Raw genomic sequence first — 23,969 nt, 5'->3', positions numbered from 1 at the left:
TTGCTGCGCCCGGGTTTTCTCTAGTTGCGGCGAGTGGGGGCTACTCTTCGCTGCGGTGCGCAGGCTTCTCATTGCAGTTGCTTCTCTTGTTGCGGAGCACGGACTCTAGGCATGCGGGCTTCAGTAGCTGTGGCTCGCGGGCTCTAGAGCACAGACTCAGCAGTTGCGGTGCATGGGCTTAATTGCTCCGCGGCATGTGGGATCTTCCTGGACCAGGGCTCGAACCCATACCCCTGCATTGGCAGGCGGATTCTTAACCACTGCACCACCAGGGAAGTCCCTAGAAGGCATCTTCGAGGATATGATTTTTGAGCAAAGATCAGATGAAGCAAGACTGAGGAGAATTCCATGTTACAGTAACAGCAAAGTGAGTGCCCTCAGGTGGAAATAATTTTGGTACATTGGAAAAATAACAAGCTAACCAGTGTGTTGGTTGTTTTTGTAAAGTGGTTCAGCCTAAATATGGTGGTTCTTGAGTGGGGGAAGGTGGGAAAGCTGCCATCTCGATATTCTTTCCTTAGAGTCTTGAAGATATGCTTCTTTTGACTAATATTTTGGTGAGATTACTTGACAGCTAAGAGAAAAATGGGTGGCCTGGGCATAAAGATGTCTCATCACGATGGCCCCAGATTGGTTCTGTCATTGAAAAGTAGCCCAGATAACTGGGCTAATAATAGACTAGTCTATTATTAGAGAGAATAGACTAGTCTTGAAAGCTGACATGATTCCCCCTTCTGGTTTGGCCTGTCTTGGCCATATTCTAAAGAAGTAGCACAGGAGGACCAGATGCCAACCTGGCCAAGCAGATGAGTGAATATAATAAATAAAAATTAATTTTGACTGAAGGAATTGCAAAATGCCCCCCTTCTCCTTCCAGCTACGACAGCATCAGGGAGATGAAACCCTTCAGTTCATCACGCTTCTACTCAGTTCAGCTGACATTTGCAGGCGCCACATTCAGATGGGGGAGAGAAGAATTACCAGTTACCCATGTGTCCTGTTACGTAGGGATCGTGTGATATAAAGGACACCATCTTTGCTTAGTGATGGGGAGATGCATGCCCATTAAAGAATGGCCTTTTTTTGTAATTGTTAAATATTGGGAAATGGTGTGTGGAAAAAGTGGTATAGCAAAAGATCAGTTAGGTGAACTTGGGATACTGGAAAAGGAAAGAAGATGCTCGACCAGTTGTCTGGGTGGCTTAAGGTGAGTAAATGTGTCAGAGTGGAGGAGGGTAGATCACAGGCATTAGCATGATGGAAACGTTCCTCAATATCCTGTTTACTCTGATTCCATGTTTTATTCTCTAAGCTGCTTTCCCTCCCCTCCCTATCAGTTACCTCCACACCACCCCTCTCATTTCTAGGTACTGAGCAATTACTATGGCTAGATACTGCTGAGTGCCAGAGATACTCATGTTCAGAGTGCATTTACTAGAAGGCAAAAAAGTAAATCAATAATTGTAACACAAGTGTGCTCAGTCAAGGAAGTATATGCAAGAGACAGAATTAATGCAGAAAAATGATCAACTTTGCTGGGAAGCTGCAGTGTCAGGGAATGCCTCACTGCGTCAGTAACACACACGATGCATTTTGAAGCAGCACTAGTTTACTACAGAGATGAGAGAGGGAAGGAGGGCTCATGCAGTGTGAACAGAATAGGCAAAAACTCGCATAGATTTGCACTAAGTTTTTAACTAATAGTTCAGTAATGCTAAAGAGCTAGGCAAGGAATGGATTACAGAGGGACTCGAGTTCCACATTAAGTGGTTTGGATTTTTATTATCTTGTAGGTCACAGATTGTCAAAGGAGTGATCCTTGGGCACTGCATCAGATCTACTAAGTCAGAATCTTGAGGGTGAAGCCCAGTAATACATACTTTTTACAGGCACTTCAGGTAATTCGTAAGTGGACAGAAGGCTGGGGACTTTTGTGGACAGAAGCTATCTAATGAGAGATTTTAAGCCGAGGACTTAACGATGACCCAAAGAGTTCTCAGGTCAAGGGTTCTGGAAGTGTAATTTTTGGACCAGCAGCATTGGCATCACCTAACTGGGAACTTGTTAGAAATGGGAATTTTCAAGCCCTAACCCAAACCTAACAGTCAGAAACTCTGGATGAATACCTAGGTCTGTTTGAACATACTCTGCAGGGGATTTTGATGAGAACCATTATCCTGTATTAGATAACTTTGGCAGCAATATGTAGGGTAGGTTTGGAGAATGGGGGGATGTGAGACTTAAAGCAGGGAGACCAATTAGCCAACTATTTAAAAAGTCCATGTAAGAGAAAATGGGAAAAGTGGGGGTGGGGTGTCACCACTGTGTGATAGAAAAAGCCACGGACATGAGTAAGATAATGTAGGGAAAGTATGTACAGTGAAAAAGGAAGGACAGAATTCTGATGAATAACAACATTTAAGGGCAGAGGAAGAGGAAGCTTTCAAATGAGCAAGACTAAGGAAATGGAAGTCCCAGAGATGAGGTGAATTAGAGTTTCAAGAAAGGAATGATTACAGTATCAAATATAAAAGGTAAGTCAAGAGATTAAGAATTGACTGTTGGATTTGATTGTGAGACCACTGGTAACTTTAGCAAGAGAAGTTTAATGAAGCAGTGAGGGTGGAGCTCGGGTGGCAGTTGGTTCAGAGTAGTGAATTGGGAAGAAGGAGCCGTTTGGAAGAGGAATAGCACTTCTCCTAAGTTAGAAAGGAGTTTAGGGACACACGTATGAATAAGGGAAGTGGCAGTGTATCTGATAGCATAAACTTGTGAAGTAAGAAGTAATTATGTTTTCGAAGGAGTGGTCCATCTGGGAGGGGGAGTAGCCTTTGTGAGTTTTGGGAATGAGGCCACTGCTGAGGTGGTAAACCGTAAATTTACAAAGGCTTTCATCATGGTTTTACGATTTTCTGTAGTCTAACTCAATAGACACAGTAAAAGGGTAGTAAGATGGGTGGTAAGAGTCCTGGTCCTGGTTTGGAGGTTTGCCAAGCAGGTATAGCTGAAGGACTAGTAGCCAAGGGAGTTATGAGAATAGCTGAGATGATGCACCTTGGGGTCTGGAAAGGCTGGGGAAGAAGAATGAAGTCTGGTGGGGGTACTGGCCATCAGAAAGAGCAGGCCTGGGTCAGGCATTAGTGATCTTGAGCAAGTAGAAGGAATAAAGGAGCAAAGATAGGAGTTCTGAGAAGAATATGGGAGTTCAGGATCATAGAGTTCTGGGTTATGAAACAGCCTGATGTGTAACCCTGGAAGCAGATGGTCAAAGTTCAGTAGAGGCAAAAGCTGTAAGCAGGGCTTCCCTGGTGGCGCAGTGGTTGAGAGTCCGCCTGCCGATGCAGGGGACACGGGTTCGTGCCCCGGTCTGGGAAGATCCCACATGCCGCGGAGCGGCTAGGCCCGTGAGCCATGGCTGCTGGGCCTGCATGTCCGGAGCCTGTGCTCCACGACGGGAGAGGCCACAGCAGTGAGAAGCCCACGTAATGCAAAAAAAAAAAAAAAAAAAGCTGTAAGCAATTGTGGCAAGGGTGTAGGATGAGTTTTCCTCAGGAACGTTGAAGTCACCCAGGATGACAATGGGACAGGAGGTAGAGAGGAAACAGGGAGTCTGGTGCCGAAAACTGGGAAATCTGGCATATGGACTACATCATGGCCACAAAGAACAAAAAAGGTAAAATAGCTGGATGCCATAAATTTCAGTAATGAGATTTTTGCTTGAGATGGGAAGAAATGGTGCAGAAGCAGGAGTGGGAAACTGGATAAAATTTCTGGGGTTTTTGTAGTCTGTGTAATGTGGGAGAAATGGGCGGGGAAAGAAGTGTCCTCAGGTGAGTGTCAACTTTTACTGAAGTCTAAGAAGTGGAGGCAACGTTCAGTGAAGAGATTCAAGGAGAGAAGGACTCTAGAGGAACTGGAGGAAAGATTAGGAGTGAGGGGAACTGTGTATTGCCAGTTTGGCAGCGGGGAAGGGTGGTAGGCTCACTCAGAGAAACAGGAGTGTGGGGATCTGGGAGTATATAGGATAAAAGGCATTTATGGCAGCAATGAGGGAACAAGAGCAGGCCTGAGTGGTGTAAAGTTCTAAATAGAATATTGCCGAAATGCTAGAATTTTAATACCCTTGGCAACAATATTTTTCACTGCAAATATCACCAAGTTGTGAGCCTAGGCTGTATGATTGTTTTTTTAAGGGCCTGTCATTTCAACTCACTGAGTGCCTCTCTCCCCTCCCCCAACCCCCTTCTGTGATAATATATGCCAGGATAGCAAACTTTTGCTTTTTTTCCCTCAGAGCACCATCAACAAAAATCACTGAAAAAAATAGTCCTCCCTGACTAATTCAAGAAATAGGAAAATTGAGTTCACATCTTTGCAGGTAGACCCACATAACTCCGTAAGCTGTGGAGTTTTGAGAAGTAATAGCTTTTTTTCCTTCTCATTTTTCATGACAACATCCATTGATTTATACTGGGTATATTGGGTGACATGTATGATTGCAACAGTAAGAGAGTGAAGTTGCAAATATTTGACAATTATTAAGATGTAAAATAACAAAGCAAGAAAATTTTACTGAAGCAAACGATCAGGACTTGTGCTGTGAGGAGACCAAACCTTGAAGTAATAAAAAATGACATCAAACAGAACAAAGTAGAACAATGAGCCTGAATGCATAAAGTCCACTTTTCCTATTATTGATTTTGCTGATCCCATGTCCTCTAGTTCATAGTGCCGTCATGAGCATTATGTTTTATATCATTTATTAGAGTATATTTTTAAAGCATAACAATCTGTTTTAATTACACTTAAATGTCTCTAAGGATAGGTTTAATATTTATGCTTTTTTAATCAATAGAAAAACATTCTGATTATATCTTTGGAAACATATTTGTCAAGTTCAACAAACAGCTGAAATCATGTGGCTTTCTAATAGACTGCTTTGAGAAAGTGCTTTACCTTACAGAATTATAAGCCAGGAAGTACTATGGCATTAAGTTAATGCAAAGCATTGTGATTCATCCAGTAAAACACATGGCTCTGTATTTCATAGGTTTCTTATATGTAACTACATCCTCCTTCATCCTCATAGAAGTGACCCCTGCATTGCTCATGAACTTCAACGCTACTAAATGTGTGCCAGTTGATCAGTGGTGGCCCCAATTTTATACTATCTGGACTTATCCTGATCTTAGGCAGTCACCCTTCTACCATCTCCCATTCCTCTCCATGCTTGGAAAGGTGCTTGCTCCCTCTTCTGGTCTAACTTTGCTAGGAAAGGTGTTGACAGGGGAGGGCACATGCTTTGTCATTCCACATTTTGAACTGACCTTCCTGCTGGAAATGCCTGAAATCATACTCCTGGCAACATTTAACCCCAAGATTCATGTTGTCATCAGATAGGACAGGCCATGGTAGAATGTAGTCCTAATCAATCCTGGTGGGAATTGGACCTACCCTGAACCTCTCCCATTCCAATCCCAGACAAATGAATCTTAGGTTTCCCAGTAGCTCTTCAGGCAGAACACAAGGCCTGTGTAGACAATCGACTGACCCACCCAACTTCAGGCAAATGTGATTATCATGTGCTAAACATTAGACATGAAAGTAACAATTTATCTTGGACCTATGGCTTCATCATCAACAGGAGTTAACCCATTTTGTGATGATGGAAGTGTCTAAAACCCCCTCTCAAGGAGTATGGTACCCTGATGTTACCTGGCTCATTTGCCGAGATCCAACAAGACTTCACAGCCAAACTAATTAAGACCATGCAAAACCTCAGAACTATTTATTCTTAGTTACCACTAAGTTTTTAAGTAATCAAAGCAAAATTCTCAACACCTGAATGTCTTCCTGGTACCTTCTACTGGATTTGTAATTGTGTTTAATTTGATTAAAGTCAGTAGGTAACTTGAACACTATTAGCAATCATATTAAAAGATGCTAAGTTGCTACCTGTTTTCCCCTGCTGCTTTCATTTGGTTACTTATTGGTTCGAGATCTTGCTCCTGGTTGCTTATAGGCTGTTTCATTTGCTACCATCCCTATCCCCTTTTTCATTAGACTCTTCAAGAATTTCAGAGTTCTGAGGTACCCAGTGCAATATTACTAAGCTCTTGATAAATATTGTCTGTTGAGGATGATGATGTTTACATTTTTAATCTCCCCAGAATTCAGAATTTTGCCTTGGCCAATATTTTGAATTTTAGGGCTTAGATTAGGCTAACAGTGTCTTAACAGGGTTTTTGATCAGGACCCATTTGAAGCAGAGAATAAAAACTAAATTCCCTCTACCTGCTACATTTTGGCAAAAAAAAAAAAGGTTGGCCTGGGAGGGCCATTTTGCCAATAAATATAGGTTATTATCTTATTAGGCAACCATTAACACTGAAGGAAACATTAGAATATGCATGCATTTCACTTTAAATTCAGCATTTAAAATCAGCCACCCCATTTTGATGACTCATAGTTTATTTGAAGGTGCCTTTTGAGAATTTGTTTCTGTAGCCCTTTCTAGGGCACCATGTAGATCCTCCTATAAATAGCAGTACCTCTTCTCTCCTTCCCCTAGATGGAAGCAGGCAGTCTGATTTCCATCCAGCCATTCTCAGGGGGTTCATTTTTCAGTCCCAAGTGGATGACCAAATAGGTAATCTCAGGAGATTTGGGGGGAACAATTTCAAGAGGAAAATGTAATGAATTTTCCTTGTCATGGAATGGAATTTCATCAGTGCCAGGCTAGCCCCAGCTCACAGGAAGTTTATGATTATGGAGAGGTCCATATTTTAGCAGCAGGACACTGACTAAGAAGGTGAGTCAGCTTCCAAGGCCTTCTGGATTGATTGGCTGGGAAAGCTCAGAGTAGGGAATATCTCCAGACAGTTGTCACACACACTGTGTGTGTGTGATGACATGTGGATGACATCCACACACACTTCTGAAGATGATGCTACAAATGAAAGATGTCAGAGTCTAAGGAACATGGCAGTCATTTAATAAATCTACATAGGTGCCTCAAGTTGAACTCACTTGTTATGTAAATGGTGGCTTCTCAGTCTATCCTCAAATAAAAATATATCCTCTAAGTGTTACAGAAATTTTAAATAATCATAAAATAGTTTAAATATTTCATTACTTGGCTCAGAGTTCTGATGGTGAAGCAAAGTGCAGTTCCCTCCCTCACATCCTAAGTGGAACATGGTCTTTATCAAAATGTAGACACCACAGTGTACTGATACTGACATAAAGCCTGTCTGCCACATTTTCTAATAAGGCAGAAATGTACTTTTCAAATCTCCTAAACACGGCTTTCCTCATCTGGCACCACTATATTCCTTCACGTTTCTTGCCTAGGGAAAAAATGCTATACCATAGGACTTTTCTTACGGGTTTACATCTCCTTGGCTGTTGGTCCAGCGTCTGCTCACCCAATACAAAAACCACTGACCAAAGGCCTATTAACTGCTCCCCTTGCTCACTCAGTGCCCTCTGAGAGCAGAACTCGTCGGCTGGCTTGCCATTTATCTCTGTCACAGACACTGGCTTAAAAGGTATAGGACAAGATTTCAAAACTCTCTGTAAGGCTTCTCAGGGAAGAAGGGAGAGAGGAATACGTATCTGTTGCAGGACATCCGCTTCCAATTTCTCACTGGAGCAGGTAACTTCAGCCCCTACCCAGCCCATTGCCAGCCTTGGTTGTGAGGTCTACCCAGAGGTACTGCTAGCTCTTAGAGAAATGTCTGCAGCGACTGAGGTTCTGGACAGAGTTCAGCCAGCCTTGAACCTGAGAAGAGGTGCATAGAGCTAAAAATAGGTCCTATCTTTCTTTGTTTCTCAAACAAGATAGTTGTCTTAGAAGGTCTGAAAGTGTCGATACCCTGATGGGTTTTGCATTGAGAAGGGCTCCTGTGAAGCCCTTTTTGGAAGAGCACCAAAAATCTGCCAGCAGGTTATGTTAATTCTTCCTCTCTCCAGCTGAAAAGGAAAGAACCATTTGAAGTTCTAAATAACTGAAATAAAATCAGATTGGTTTATTGCTTCTGCTTGCATATAGACAGGAGAAGAGCAAATTTGAGTGCCTGGGGTGGGTGCTGGATGAGGGGGATTGTGGAAGGGGGAGGGGTGTCCCAAATCTGCTCTTGACCAATGGGAGAAAGGAAGGTACCCACTGGTTAAAATGAAATACATTTTCAAGAAGGGCAGTTCTCACCAAGCGGGAGTGATGGCCACCCTGCAAGGGTTCTTCCCGCTCCTCCTAGGGCTCCCCCCTTATCCTCTCTGGTACTCGGGCCCCAGCCTAGTGTGGAAGGAGAGTGAAACTGAGCTAGAGGTGTCTTCTGTGAAGGTCCCACCGATTTAAACACTTAACGTTTGGAGGGTAGTTCTGCCTCTGTGTGAGGCTTTCCTCTGTGATGACAATCTGTTGGTGAACTCCGATATTGGAAGGAGAGCAGACCACTATCTCATACTAAATGAAGATTTCACACATTTCATTGAGGTAACCCTCAGCTCAGCCCCCACCCTGCCCGACTCCTGGATTTATAAATCACAGGGCAGGATCATGGCAGCTGGAGTCCCAAATTAATAAAAGCCAGAGCCAGAAAGTCTTCTTGGATTGTGCCAGTCTCAGAGTTTGCTCTTGAGTATAGATTCTGATTTTCTATGCTGGGATATGGAGCCATCTGGGATAGATCTGCAGGGATTCCAGGGAAAGCACGGCTATATTCACCCACCTGGATGTATTAAGTGTACGTTAGTTTGCATTTCCAAACCTGCTTCTACTCTGGATAGTACACTTATACAAAGCTTATCAGAAAACTGGTCTAAAAGAACACATGCTTTAAAGAGCATTAAAAAGCATGAAGTAAATAGGAGGCCTTCAAACCTCAATAGCAACATTTTCCAACACAGGCAAAGGATTTCTTTCTTTCAAAAGACATTATCACATCCAGCTCTCAACGGTACTAGATAATGGCAATGGGGGAGTGATGCAACTTATAAGCCCCAAATATCACTGGAAGCCAGCATTTCATCCTTTTCCCTAACCTGACTTTTCCCTGCCTGCTCAAATAGGCTTATTTAAATGTCATCTCTTGGTCCTTCCCTTGACCTCTCTTCTGGCAAATGGCCTAATTAATAAATGGTCAAAAGGCTGAAGAAAGAGAAGAGGCCAAAATAAGCCCAAACTTGGATAACCTCTGCCTGGAATAAAGGCAAGTGGCCTCTGTAATAACTTCCAGATGAATCATGACATTTTCTCAGACACCAGCAGGTGAACTGATGTCATTCTATTTGCCTCCCACTTCTGCCATCCAGAATCACTGATCTCCGCTGGGGCTGGTAAAAACAGCTTGTTGAGGTCTCCAGTCTCTGGCCATTCTTAGGGATGGTCATTTTATTCCTAAGTGTAACCCCTTCTGGTGTGACCCATGTGTTTTCTGCCAACTCCCCACAAAGAAGGCCAGGGGAAATTGTCTGGGTGGGACTTCTGATGGGGGACAGCAGGACCTTGGAATCTGTCACTGTAGATGAGGGGGGCGGGTGGTCCATGATGGGGAAAGGAGGGCTGAATAAGATGAGGCTCTGAGGTCTTCCTGGTCTTGACCTGTGGAAAGGCTTAGAACCCCCTGACGGTCGCTCTATTTTGGAAGAAAGAAGGTTGTCCCCAGATGGCTCTGTCTCTGATGTGCGCTTTCTACATTGCACTACTGCATCCTGAGTGGAGAGCAGGTTAACTAGCCCTGGTTCTGGAGAAGGAGTGGATCCCTCGCACATGCGAGATGCAGTGGCATCCATTGGCAAGGACTCAATGGCTCCTGTATCTTGCTTTGGTTTCTCTTCCTTTGGGCTTTCCAAGGAGGAGAGAGAATCATCTTGGGCAAGTTTCTGAGAGGTGCCACCAGTTGAGCCGGGTTCCTCTTGGTTCCTCTCCAGGGGCTGAGCCCCACTCTCCTCTGAGCTCTGAGAGGGCAAGGGCTGTGGGATCTGGGTGTACTGAATCTTGGGTGGGATGACTGGGACTGCCCTGGCCTGGCACATTTTGACCATGAAGGAGGTTCTCACAGCTGACACACTCACAGGAGCTGAGTTACGGCGGCCCGTCAGGGCATGAGCAACAATGTCCAGGTCCTGAGAGTCCTGGGAGTAAACCCTCCAGGGGTCTACTTCACAGTGAGATGAGGTCATCCATGTGATCTTTGGGTCTCCTGGCTCAGAGAGCTGCATTCCAGGTGAACCAAATGAGGCCACGTTCTCAAACCGGAAGAGGTCAGTGATGGGAATGGCAGAGTCCAAGTTGAGAGAAGAAGGCCTATTTTTCCCCTTTAGGGGCCCACATTCAGTGCTCTTCAGCTGTAACTTTGGGGGATGCTCTCCCGGTGAGGTGCTGTCCTGCACACCCGGTGAATTCTCCTTGCTGTTTTCTGGCCCAGGATCACTACCTTGCTCAATTTGAGGGTTGTGTGGCCCCAGTTCCTTTCCCTCTGCTGGACTGACAGGGCTGGATTCTGCTGATTTGGGCTGCAAACCACCTGGTCCCTTCTGGTTGTGAGGAACCTCTGTCCTTTTCAGGCCAGAGAACTCTTGAAAGGACCTCATGGCTTTCTCATCCCATCCAGTAATCTCGCTCCTGGGTGCCAAGGGCTGCAGAGGGTTGGAATTCCTCTCTGCTCCAAGATTAGCACAGCTGCTGGAGGAGGAACCCTCAAGAGTCCACTGGCTCTTAACCGTGGTTTTGCCATCTAGAGAATGGCTCTGGCGAAGGCTGGGCCTGTGGGAAAGCCTCTTCTCCAGTCGGTGGCCCTGGGGGCCCTGCATCTGGGCCTCTTGTACATCTTTAAGGGTGGGTGAGTGCAGGGGACTTGTCACCCACTGGGGCTCCTCCCAGGGCTCCACCATCTCCAGGCCATGCTGGGCAATGTCTGTCACAGTGTCATCTTCATCACAGTCTGAGGGCTCCTGTACTAAGTGGGCTACATCCTCCTCTCCTTGTGGGGAAATCTCAGCCTCCCTGGTTGGGCTTGGACAGCTAGAGCCTTTGCCCTCAGAAGCAGCATTCTTTGAATTTTGCTTTTCACTTTGTTCTGAAGAGGCCTCCTCTCCCTGACAAAGACTGGGGATCCCAGGGCTACCTTTGGACTTTAGCTGATCTCTATATGGGTTTGTTCTCAAATTCCCAGACGAGTCTTCTCTCTCAGGGCCACCCTTCAATAGCTGGACTGGAGGCGCCTCTTCCAAAGGAGTTGGAGGAGGAGGAGGAGGAGCAGGCAGGAGCAGAGGAGACAGATTCCCTGGGCCCTCCGCCCCCGCTGCTGCTTGTGGAGGAGACTTCTCAAATGGAACCATTTCCAGAGGAGTCAGGCTGGTGGGATCTGGGCGCTGGCCCTTTTCAGGCTCGGATCTATGGAGGATGCTGGTTGTCGCCGGCTTTTCTCTATTGGCTGCTGCGGAAGTGCCCTGTGTGCTCTGATTGGTTGGATCCTTAGTCCACTCCTCCAGAGGGGTGGAAACTGGAGCTGGGGCGGAGCCACAAGGCAGGCTCCCAGGAGGCTCCGGGGAAGCAAAAGGCCCTGGACTAGACTCAAGAATAGGCTGAATTGCGCCTGTCTTTAGAGCAGGTGGTGGCAAGGAGGAGAGTTCCTCCTCAGATTCAATAATTTTCAGCTCTTGTTGAATCTCAGGCCAGATCAGGGTGTTGGCCAGATCATCTTCATCCTGAAAAACATCAAGAAACTGATTACATAGAACCAAAGACTCTCTCAGCGCGGACATCCGCACTGTTTCCCAGGGAGAGTCTAGGGACTGGAGCAGTGCGTGGCGGCGCTAACCTCAGCACACAAAGGATACAGCGTTAGTAATAACTGTGGCTGTTTATTTATGCTTACCGTGTGCCATGACATCATTAACTGTACTTTCTTAATTTCCCCAAGTCCTGTTGGGGAAATTAAGGGAAAATCCGAGTCTCCTTTACCAAGTCCTATCCACTTGACCTTCCAAATAGCTCTGAAAGCCTTCCATTTCTATCCCCGGTTCCCCGACTCTAGTCTAAGCCACCATCTTTTCTCGCCTGGTCTGCCACAGACTAGCCTTCTAATTGCCATCCCTGCCTCCTGTCTTGCCCTTCTCCAAGCCATTCTCCTCATAGAATAGAGTGACCTTTAAAAGATAAAATTCTGAGCAAATCAGAAGAGTTTCCTTTGCCCTTAGGTTAAGCTCCAAATCCCTTCCAAGCAACCCTGCCTGACGTGGCTCCTGCTTTGCTCTGAGCCTCACTTTCTCTAGTCCACGTTCCCGTTCTCCAGCCTTGTTCTTGTTCCTTGAATGTTTCGTGCTCTTTCCCATTTCAAATTCATGGCACATCTTACGCTTTCTGCCTGAGAGTCTCTCCCTTCCTACTCTGCTCCGTACCCCTTTCTCCTAGCTAAGTTCTCAATCTAAATATCTATTCTTCCGAGAAGTCTTCCCTGACCCCCCTCCTCCCTCTGACTAGGTTGCATCCCCCTGTTATATGCTCCCACAGAACTCATACTTCCTTAGCACCCTAGAAAAGACTTGGTTAATGACCTTTCACCTACTAAGCTGTCGGCTCCAAGAAGACAGTGATGGCGACCGTCTTGTACACTGCCGTGATCCCAGTGCTCAGCAGAGTGTCTGACACAAAATAGGTGTTTAATACATGTTTTTAAATGAATGAATGAATGGTTGCTTTTACTTGTTTCCACGAATCCAGCCTGCTTCTCCTTCTAGCATTAACTTCATCTGCTTCTCAAAGCAATGTCATTCATACTTGATCCCTCCCCAAATGCAATCCCCATAATACTCTTTGCAACCTTCTCCTTCTATAAATACAAACACACCTTACAGGAACCCTTATTCAGCCCTCCAGAGGCCACTTTGGTGTGCCTGCACTACCCTAACTCCCAGTCCACAGGCCTTGCGTGTGTGTCCCAGAAACCAAGTTCCTGGAAGCAAGTTAAAAGGCAAAGTGTTTTCTTTTCCCCTTTGGCACACTCCTCCAGGTCACAGAGCTATTTCTCAAATGCAAGACTCCTCCCTGGATGTCCCTGGAAAACCTCCTCACGACTTCATCTTGAGCAAGAATATCCCCCCCACCCCGCAAAAGACCTTGGAAAATCCCACCTCTAAAAAGTGGAAAAGGTTTAGTACGCTCTGGCATCATGTTTTAAGTTCTCCAGAGCCATAGGAGGAAGGAATAGATCCTGAAAATCTTACAGAAGATTTTTACAAATAAACATAGACAACTGTCCATCCAGGATGTCTGGAAGAAGAGAGCTGGCCCCCATGAATAGTCATCACGTTTGGGACCAGGACATGAGAAGCAGGTTTTGTGCTGCTTCCAGAATTGAATGTCATTACACTCCCAGGACATGTTACTGGTTTATGGTGACTTCAGGTCAGAAATATTTAGAGCTGAGTCGGTCCTAGGGAATCTGAGCTGGATGGTTACTTTGTATCACCATAGGATCCCTGATAAGTTCACTGCAAAAAAAATCCCAGACCTGATTAGAAGGCTGTGCCGTAAAGTCCCTTTGGCAGAAACCGGTTCTTCAAAACAACAACAACAAAAAAAAAACCTGTACCAAGAGCCCCTGGGAAAAAGAGGACCCTACTGGCTGGACCAGGCAGTGAGTCCACCTTACCATCTCATGGAGAAACACTGCTTCGCCTCTGGCCCCAGGGCTCTCCTGCAGAGCGCTGCATTCCACCTGGCCAGTCTCTCCACCCTCCTCCACCGCCTTCTCTGCATCCAACTTCTTCTCTAATTCACTTGAATGTCGAGAGCCTAGGGAGTGTTCTGAGGTTTTCTTCTCCAGTTGGCCGCCTGGCTCCGGGGGAAGGCCTTTGCTGCATTCCAGTGCTCTCACTGCATCTGGTCCTGGCTTAATATTCTCAAGAGCTGCCTTCTTAGGTACAGATGCTGCAATGAGGATGAGAGTTATCAGTGGAAGAAGACTCCATTCAAGAGAGGCCATTCCCCGCACAGTCTTTGTCCCAGACTAGTTCTGTGTCACATGGATGGAGGGAATTCTCCCAGCTCACTGCTCCCTCACATTCTTTACCCTTTCCTCCTACCAAAGATCTGTCCTCTGGTCCCAGAGTCTCAGACTGTTGGAGATGGGAGGGACCTCGAAGATCATCTAGTCCAGTGGTTTTCGATTGGCAACCATTTGCGCCTCCCCTCTCCAGGGGACATTTGGTGATGTCTGGAGATGCTTTTGGTTCTCACAACCGGGTGGGGGTGGGGGGAGTGGCTACCAGCATCTAGCGGGCAGAAGCCAGGAATGTTTCTAAATATGCTACAAAGCATAAGACCACCCCCCACAAGGATTACCCAGTCCAAAATGTCAATAGTGTTGAGGTTGAGAAAGCTGGTGCTAATCCAATCTTTTGCCTGTTGTCTAAGGTCACAGAAACCTGTGATTTACACCAAGCTACAAAGATGTATTATGATTATGATTGCAGCTTCCTGTGTGACTCTTCCCAGGGGTGATCTGCACATCAGTTTGGCTATATCTTTATATCTAAAGTGATTAAGCTCTGATCTTAAACATCTACCAAGACACTAGAGAGGGAGGCAGACTTCATGTTTAGCCCCTACTGCCTTGCCTGAGGAAGGTCCTATTTCACTGTATAAGGCTGTTTCCACAATGTAGGATTACAGACTCAGTACTTAGCACAGTGCTTGTTACATAGCAGATCCTCAGTGATATCATTATTGTTTACATTGGAATTAAAGAAACCTGAGTTCAAATGCTAGTTTCTCAATGAATCTTGTAACCTTGATACCATGGCATAATAATATATAATAATATATTACAGGGCTGTTGTGAGGATAAAGTAGATTAGAGAGGCAAGGCACTTAGTACAGTGTCAGACATACAGTAGAAGCTCAGAAAAGTTTACTGACTGGGAATGAACTCTTCTCATTGCCACTAGTTATGCTGGTGCCATAAGGCCTCTGACCACGGTGCTGGCTTTGAAATCAGACCCAGTAGTAGCATCCTGATGTCAGAACTAATAATGCTTGAGAACTGACAAAGTGCTATTTTCCTCTGCCCATCACGTAGCAGGCTTGTTTTTTGAAATTTAACTTAATTTTTGAATATGTAAAATAACTACAGAGTTGAAAAGTTAAAATTATATAAAAAAGTGGTCTCAGAAAAGTTTTGCTTTCATCCCTGTTGCTTCCATTCTGTTCCACACCCCCCACTGTCTCCTATGGACAACCATGTTTACTAGTTTCTGGTTTATTCTGCCATAGTTCATTTTCGCATATATAAACAGATACTTGTACCATATATTTTTTATTCCCCACCTTTATTACACAAATTATAGCCTGTGATTTATACTATTCCATGTTTTGCATATTTTTTCACTTAAGAACGTATCTTGAAATCTATGCCGTATTAGTAATATAAGTAGGTTAACTGTTCTTTAGGATGTGGGCTAGTTTGAGTTCCCCTCCAAGTAGAGCCTGAGCCAAGGTCCTGGCAGCAGGTCGCTTATTTGAAAGGTGGTCCCAGGAAGCAGGAGTGAGGAGGTGAGACAGTGATGGGGGAAAAATCAATAAGTGGTTTTACCACAGTGAGCAGCCAGAACTCAGTCCCTGGTGACCCTCTGAAGAACCACGAGGAATGTGCCCCATAGTTATGCCACCAAAGGGTGTACGGCTGGGGCATTAATCCCCCGACTCCCCTCTCCTATTGGGTGAGAGCTGCCTCAGTTAACTCTCCATATACTTCTAGGCTTTCCTGAGCAAGGGCTGGGTGAGTTCCTCCCTTCAGAAAAAGCCCCAAGGCAGAAAACCAGAAACACAAGGCAGACACTTCAGATGCAATGCCTTCTGGGTGCAAAGAAACTGTCCCCCACAGATGAACAAGAGTTTGAGGAAATGGTGCTGGGCCCACAAAACTATGGACTCCATGGGACTCAACTGTGAGTGATGCACCTTAGTTATTCAATCCATCTCCTAAAGGTGGACATTTGGATTGTTTCCTGTTTTTTGCTATTACAAATAATGCCATGATATGCATAAACATTTTGTACTTGTGCAGCTATTTATTTAGAATAAATTCTTGGAAGTGAAACTTCTGGGTAAAAGGGTAATGCGTCAGTGATTTTTTTTAAAAATATATTTTTAAAAATATTTTTTTCCCATTTTACTAAGAACTCTTAGTTGGATGTTTGCCAGCGTCTCTTTTTGTAAAGCTCAGGGTCTTCCATTCATTGACTGTGGACTCTTAAAGTGAGGAGTGGAGGAAGGGTCTGCATGACATGTGAGCTTGTTCAGATCACTCACTGTCCTGCTCAAAGCCCTCCTCACTCTGGCTCAGCCACACATCCCCTCTTCTCCACTCCCCTGCGTGACACTGAGCAGACCTGCTACCCCTGACAGGCCTTATACTCCCCTGCTCTGGTCCTCCCTGAGACTCGACTCTAACCCAGCCTTCAAGACGCTAACCTAATAACACTTCTTTTGGATCCTCCGCAGACCCCGCTCTCCTTCCCTCCACTTCCTGCAGCACTCACTGTAATAACCTGTGCGGTGCCAAGCCATCAGGTTACCATTTTCTTTTCACTTGTATGTGGTGCCCATCCCTGGGTTAAGTTCCTCAGGACAGAGGCAGCATCTATGTCTAGAAACTATCTTCTAAGGGCCTAGGAGTCCAATACATGTGGTTGCTGGATACTTGTAAGCTATAAAAGAGTCTCTGTAGCTCAGAAGGGAAGGGCATTGTCAGGTTCCCAGCATGGGATGCTTTACGCATCCACTTTATGAAGTGGATGACCATGGAGACAGAGACTCCTAACGTCCCCTAGTATCCATTCTCTTCCTCATTTTGAAATAGAACCTTCCCTGCCGCTCAGGTTTCGCTAGGTACCTGGCCATCCAGCCAGCGATGCCTCTCAGCCTCCCTTGAAGGTCAGCATGGCCATGTGAGTTTTGGCAGATGGGATGGAGGTGGAAGTGACGGGTGCAACCTCTGGGTCCACCCTTAAGTGGAAGCTGCTTGGGCGCCTCCCCTGACCCCCTTCCCACAGGCAGGAATGTGGTGGTGGTGGGGGGTGCTGTTGCGCTCACTTTGACCACACAGGCAGGAACAACACCCCTGGGGACGGCTGAAGGGACCTGGGACCCCAGAGCATCTCCCCGAGTGCATCCGCCTACCTCTGGTATGCAAGATAGAAATCAACTCCCATCTTGTTTGAGCCACTGTGTTTTGTTGTCTATGTGGCAGCAGCTTGGCCTGTACCGTAACTAACAGAAGCTTGGGTTTACGAGACAGGCAGGCGAGACATAGTTGTGTAGGTAGACTCCCGTTTCAGATGCACTAAAATACAACTATTTAAAAGAAGTCTTTTGTACATTCTTCAGTAGAAGAATGAGGCAACTCCTAATATCTCTTAGGGTAATTCTGGAGTTTGATTGATCAGGCCTCCTTAAATTTATATGGTTACTCTGGCCTCCCTCTAATAAGCATTTCTACAAGGGGACCCAGAGAGTGTTAGTTGTAGCTTGTAAGTCAGCCCTTTCAGAAGGATCCAGTTTGTGGTCCTTTCCCGCCCCCCCACCGCCCCCCAACCCAAGGATGGAGGTTACCAAGACGTAGCCTTGAATCAGGTAGAAGTCAGATAATTCATTATTATGACTAATTGAGTAACCTTTTTTTTCATTCAAAGCGATCAGTGATCTAACTTTCAACACTTTAGTTATAATGCAATACTTACTTGGTATCTCTTACTTTTTGGGTTGCACTGGAATTTTGCCTAGTTTGGCCAAAAGTAGAAGAACGGGTTTGAGCAGAGTGACTAAAAATTTAAATCAGGTAACCTGGAAAATTGTCTTTAATTCTATTTCTTTTACCTATTGCTACCGTACAAAAGAAAGAAAAAATAATTTATTAAGGAAGGTGAAGTTCTTCATTTGGAATAATTATGGAAGAAGATAAGTAACCTACGTGAACCTAACTCCATCAGAGAGAAAGGTGAGGGGCCCTCTGCTGTCGCTGAAACTTTTGGCATCTCCCTCTGGCCACTGGTCCTAGATCCACGTGGCTGCCTCCTACAGGGTCCCTTGTTCTGCCCTGGCTGCCACTAATCACAGTCAAGGAAGCAGACTGGAGTCTCCATCAGTGTCTTTCCAAGACCAATTTGATACAGACTGGGTATTCTGAATTACAGAGAGAAGGAAGGAGAGAGGGAAAAAAAGTAACACACTGTCTGCCAAAAACCCCTTGGGGCCTGGGGACCCTCCCTTTTGGAAAGGACAGCCAATCACATAAACGCCTTTGGAAACACTTTTCTCCTCAAAGGCTGCGCTTCCTCTTCTAACCCTCACTCTGTTCCACCCACAGCAGCCCATGGAGCATTCTCCAGACAGGGCATCACTTAATTTCCCTACGTTTTTGCTCCTCTTGTGCCCCATCCGGAAGGGAAGGGGGAGGGGAAAGGGACTGATGTTTACTGAGCATCTTCTGAGGGCCACACCCTGAGCAGGCATTTCATGAATATGTTCCCATTGGGACCTCATCCCAGCCCTTGAGATAGGAGCCATCCCTGCTTTGCAGAAGAGAAACAGCCTCAGAGATATCAACCAGCTGTCACACTGCCCCAAAGTGGTGAAGCTCAGATCTGAATCTGCCCAGCTGGGGTCCAAAATCTATACACTTCTCACAACAGTCAGCACCTCTCAGCCCATAATGCCCTTTTCCATCTTTTGTGCATGCGGAAGTCCTACCCATTTATGAAGGCCCAAATGTCACCACTTCTGAGAAGTGTTCCTGGAATCCTCCTGAGAGGGCTGCTTCTTTTAGATGCCACTGAAGTCCTTTCTGAACACCCCTTTCATGATACTTTGGGTACTTACGCTCTCCCTCATTCAAAAAGCCCAAAGGAGCACATATCCAGACAAAACTCTAATTCAAAAAGATAAATGTACCCCTCCGTTCATAGCAGCACTATTTACAATAGCCAAGACATGGAAACAACCTAAATGTCCATCGACAGATGAATGGATAAAGAAGATGTGGTACATATATACAATGGAATACTACTCGGCCATAAAAAAAAAACACAAAATAATGCCATTTGCAGCAACATGGATGCAACTAGAGATTATCATACTAAGTGAAGGAAATCAGAAAGAGAAAGACAAATACCATATGATATCACTTATATGTGGAATCTAAAATATGACACAAATGAACTTATCTACAAAACAGAAACAGACTCACAGACACAGAGAACAGACTTGGGGTGGCCAAGGGGGAGGGGTTTGGGGAGGGATGGAGCGGGAGCTTAGGTTTAGTAGATGTAAGCTATGATATATAGGATGGATAACAACAAGGGCCTACTGTATAGCACAGAGAACTATATTCAATTTCCTATGATAAACCAAATGGAAAAGAATATAATAAAAGAATGTGTATATATATGTGTATAACTGAACACTTTGCTGTACAGCGGAAATTAACACAACATTGTAAATCAACTATACTTCAATTAAAAAAAAAAAGCCCAAGGAAGGTGTTAGGCTACTTCCACAAGCTGACCCTGTGCTGCAGGTGGGTGCAGAGTTTCAGTTTCCCTTTCTAGTTTGTGAGCTTGCTGGGGGAAGGGATTGCATCTTAACAATCGTTTTAACTCTACAGCCCATAGCAAACACGTGAGGGATCATGGCAGAATGCTTAAAAGCATGGATTTTTAAAAAATCTGGATTAAAATCCTGGCTTTTACACTTCCTTGCTATGAGTCCTCGGGCAAGTTAACAGATTCCTCTCTAAGCAAACGGGGGTAATAGTAACTACCTATACCTCATGGAGTGTGGTGAGAAGAAATGCAATAATACATGTAGAACACTTAGGACAGTGCCTGACACCATGACAGGTGATCAGAAAAAGCTAGCTTATATTAATTTTTATTTTTGTATATGGTGTTGGGGTGTGTTCTAATTTCATTCTTTTTTACATGTAGCTGTCTAGTTTTCCCAGCACCACGTATTGAAGAGACTGTCTTTCTCCATTGTATATTCTTGCTCCTTTGTCATAGATTAGGTGACTATAGGTGCGTGGGTTTAGCTAATATTAATTGAAATAGAAATATTCTTAAACCACAATGAGCATTTATTGGTTTGTCTCTCAGCCATCCTTTCCTCTGAGGCTCTCATTACTTCCCTTTTGTGTGACTCACAGTTGGTTGTTGGTTCTCACTCCAGAGACGGCCCAGGGACCCTCAGTTGGCCAATCTTAGAACCCTATTAGTCTGACAACAGTAACTGGTCCAAGGCTGGGCATGTGACCCAAGCAGGCCCAAACACAGAGTCCTCCCCGTGTTTTTTTTTAAAAGGAAATTGGGAGGAGGATGCTCTTTCTCACCGCTAGGGCAGCTAGCCATGTTCTCTGCAGATGTGAGGTAGAAATGTGCGATGGGTGGATTGTGTCTGGAAGAGTTAAATCCCCAGTTCCAGCTCTGCACTCCATTCCATAAGCTTTCCCTCCTGCCTTACATTTACTGAGTACTTACTGTGTATTAGACCCCGTTCTGATAGCTTTACATCTATTAACTAATTTAATATTCACAACTTAATATTAACATTATCCCTATTGTACAGATCAAGAAGCTGAAGCATGAAGTGGTTATGTTAACTTGCTGAAGATTGTACAGCAAAATGGCTGAGCCTATACTTGTACCAGGCAGTCTGGCTCCAGAGCCCGCAGTCTTAACCACTTCACTACATTGCCTTGCAAACTCTGTTTAAGCCTGGTTTTTCCTCTCTTGCAATGGAAAGAGACCCTCTCCCTTACTTTACCTGTAGAAGTCTCAACTCCCAGGGGCTTCTCTTCAGGCCAATCTCCACTCTCTGAGCCTTGGAAAGAAAACTCTTCCAGGCTGGAAAGAGACTGTAGCTCCTTTGGGGGGGTTCTGCATGGGGTGCTGTTGGTGCTGATGACGGCCGACACGCGGAGCGGCACGGACACAGCAAAGGGCTTGGAGATGTTCAGGGCCTTGCGCTGGTGACGGGGAGAGGGCTCCACCTGGAAGAGGCTGCTGGTAAAGACAGATTTGCTGGGGCTGTCGTTTGAGGTGTAGAACATACCCAGCATCTTCGGGGCTGCTTGCTCGCTCTCGGGATCCTCGATGGGTCGGAACACCTTCAGCTGCTCAGGTGGGGCCCGGGCCTGAGCGCCCTGCAGCTGGCTTCGGTCACTGCTCACGTCAAAGCCCCCCTCGGCCCCCGTCGGCATCCCCTCCTGGCCCCATTCGCCCTCTTGCTTGCTGAGGTCACATGAGCTGCCAGTGCTAGTCGAGTGCATTTTCGCTGCTGGAATGAAAAATCCACCAGTGGCGACTGTTCGATTGAAATTTCCTTTGGTTTCTTTCCCTAGTGAAAAAGCAAACAAACGTGGTCAGCAGCCTGAGCACACACATCACTGAGCAGCCTTCCTGTAAGGGCAGGCACACGATACTTGAATATTGGAAAGGCATAGCATGATAATAAGGGCATAGCTATCCTAATAAAGACAGGTACATAACATTTGGTTGACAAGAGGAAACATCTCCTTATGTGCACTGAATCTTGTCGTAATGCCCTGATAGAACCATTTCGTTGTATCATATGTATCTGTTTTAAACTTTGCAGGTAGAGCAGTTTCCAAAAGAAAGACACTGCTGAAATTGCTAAGCAGAGCAGTCATCCACCAAGCATTAAATGTAGATCAGGAAAAAATAAAAAGATGGGAGATGACAGAATGATGTTTGCTCAGAATGAAGATAAAAAGGCCAAAATAACAGAATCTTGTTTCATTTTAAAACTTTAAAACTTATTGTTTTAAGTCTTCTCTGGCAGATGGACCCAAACAGGGGTTTGATTTCCCAGCAAGGAAACAAATGCTGTTCTCAGCTAGTTTCGCCTTTTCCCAGGCTTCCTCCTGCTGATTCAGAGGATGAGAAACTAGAAATGTAAATTCACTAAATGTTAGAAAGCACAGTTGTGAGGAGTGAGTTCCTGACTGACTTAGAAGTGAAGGCAAAGGAGAGAAAAAATCTGTGTGTGAAATAAATAAGCTGGGAGACAACAACTGAATTGCCAGGGATCTGGAAAACAATTCCCAACTAGGCACTAAGTGCTACATCTTAGGTAACATTAGGTTTAAAATTCTTAGGAACCACTCTGTAGGAGAAATGTAATTATCTCCCTTAACACATGAGGAAACCGAGACTTGAGAGGTTAGATAACCTGCCCAATGCCCACGGAAGTGGTGACCTAGCTTTTGGTGTCTTTTTTGTTTGTTTTGTTTTTTAGCTTTTGAAATATTAAATCCTGCCAAACTGGCCAAGAACTGCCCCCAAGAGGTTTCAAAACCAAGCAAATTGATGAATATAAAGGTGAGAAAATGCTAAAAGGATTGAGCCAGCTTAAAAAGATCTCATTGAATATTTTACCAGTTTAGTATTATTTTTTGTTTGTTTGTTTGTTTGTTTTTTGCGGTACGCGGGCCTCTCACTGCTGTGGCCTCTCCCGTTGCGGAGCACAGGCTCCGGACGCGCAGGCTCAGCGGCCATGGCTCACAGGCCCAGCCACTCCGCGGCATGTGGGATTTTCCCGGACCGGGGCACGAACCCGTGTCCCCTGCATCGGCAGGCGGACTCTCAACCACTGCGCCACCAGGGAAGCCCAGTATTATTCTTTGAAAGTTGTTCTAAAGATTTTCTGTTTTGTTTCAGGCTGCCTCATTTATCAAAGAGCAACATACCTTATATTAAAGGGATTCGAAAGTCATGGTACAATCATGGGGGAGTTTAAACAGTCTGCTGCTAGGGAAGCCCTGTGTCTTGCCAGTTGTAGCAGTGCTTGTTGGCTGCTTAACAAAAACAGAAGCAAGGGCTACAGGCAAGTCAGCCCTTAAGGCTGGAGCTGTAAGAACTCACATGGTGAGGTGCCGCTTTGGTGACGGGTGTCACCTGGCATGCAACTGTATGTACATCTGCTCCAACCAGCAGTGACCAGCTACGTGCCAGGCTGGTGCCTGTCAGTGTTTATTGATGAATGAAGGAATGAATGACTCTACCAACGCAAAATCATGACTTGACAAACACAATGAAGCTAATGCCTACGGAAACACCTAAATTCAAAACTCTTCTTTATGCCCCGGGGGGAGCCTCTTCTGCCTTAGTTTTCAGGTGTTGCCCTTTTACCTGGCTCAGGACTGAATGCAAGGAGGCTGCTGTCTCCAGCTGTGGGGAGATAGGCTGGAGAAAGAGGCCTCGTGGAGTAGCGGAGGTTACTGGAAGGGCTGTGTGCGCCCCTTGAGTTCCGGAAGGTCGGAGGGATCTGGGCCTGGGGGATTGTGTGTGGCCATGACTGGAGATGAGCAGGGTGTGCGGTTTAGGAAGGCAAGTCTGGTGTGGGAGCGCCAGTCTCGCAGTTGTAATCCCCAGTTCCAAATCCAACTGAAAAAATCTCACCTTCCACGGGCACTGAGCACAGCGAGTCCATGCTTTTAGCTGGTCGGATAGTAGCCTTTTCCACTAAGGACAAAAGAAAAAATAGCCCTGATGAATGCTTGTTCAGAGAAAGTGTTTAGAACAATAGGTCAGGCTGTAAGTACAAAAAAGAAATTTCTTTAGGAAAGTTTTTCAAGTATTTATAATTTTCCCCTTTGGAAAATATTCCCCACTCCACCTTAGATGTTCCTCCTTTCTTGGTGGGACTGACCTTATAAAAATAGGGCATTTGTAGATCAAAGGTTTATTAACATTTTACAGATAAAGGTAAATTACAATTTTGTCACATAGCTATTAACAAATGAGGAGTCCTGAACCCGATTTTATTGTACAGAAAAGACTCAAAGATTCATCCATGGAGTAGAATCCATGGGGCTCCAGGCAACCCCTCCTACCTGCCAGGCCAGAGAGCAGAATTCTTGGCTGCAGCCACACCGCTCAACACC

General features: G+C 45.4%; 1 protein-coding gene across 1 annotated transcript in view; it reads right to left on the bottom strand.

Moving 5' to 3' along the window:
* Positions 1 to 6,453: 6,453 nt before the first annotated feature.
* ARHGAP31 (Rho GTPase activating protein 31) overlaps positions 6,454 to 23,969 on the bottom strand; it is a 112,552-nt gene continuing 95,036 nt past the window's right edge. Inside the window, exons 9-12 of the mRNA XM_081234667.1 lie at positions 23,485 to 23,547; positions 20,828 to 21,400; positions 13,659 to 13,936; positions 6,454 to 11,712 (exon numbers count right to left, since the gene is read on the bottom strand). Of these exons, the coding sequence (XP_081090793.1) occupies positions 9,283 to 11,712; positions 13,659 to 13,936; positions 20,828 to 21,400; positions 23,485 to 23,547 (3,344 nt within the window). The 3' untranslated portion in view covers positions 6,454 to 9,282. The remainder of the gene's footprint in view (positions 11,713 to 13,658; positions 13,937 to 20,827; positions 21,401 to 23,484; positions 23,548 to 23,969) is intronic.

This window comes from Mesoplodon bidens, assembly GCF_964165515.1.
Source record: "Mesoplodon bidens genome assembly, chromosome: 5".
Classification (NCBI taxonomy): Eukaryota; Metazoa; Chordata; class Mammalia; order Artiodactyla; family Ziphiidae; genus Mesoplodon; species Mesoplodon bidens.
Note: the sequence above shows the minus strand (reverse complement) of the source record. Positions and strands in the feature narration are given on the sequence as shown.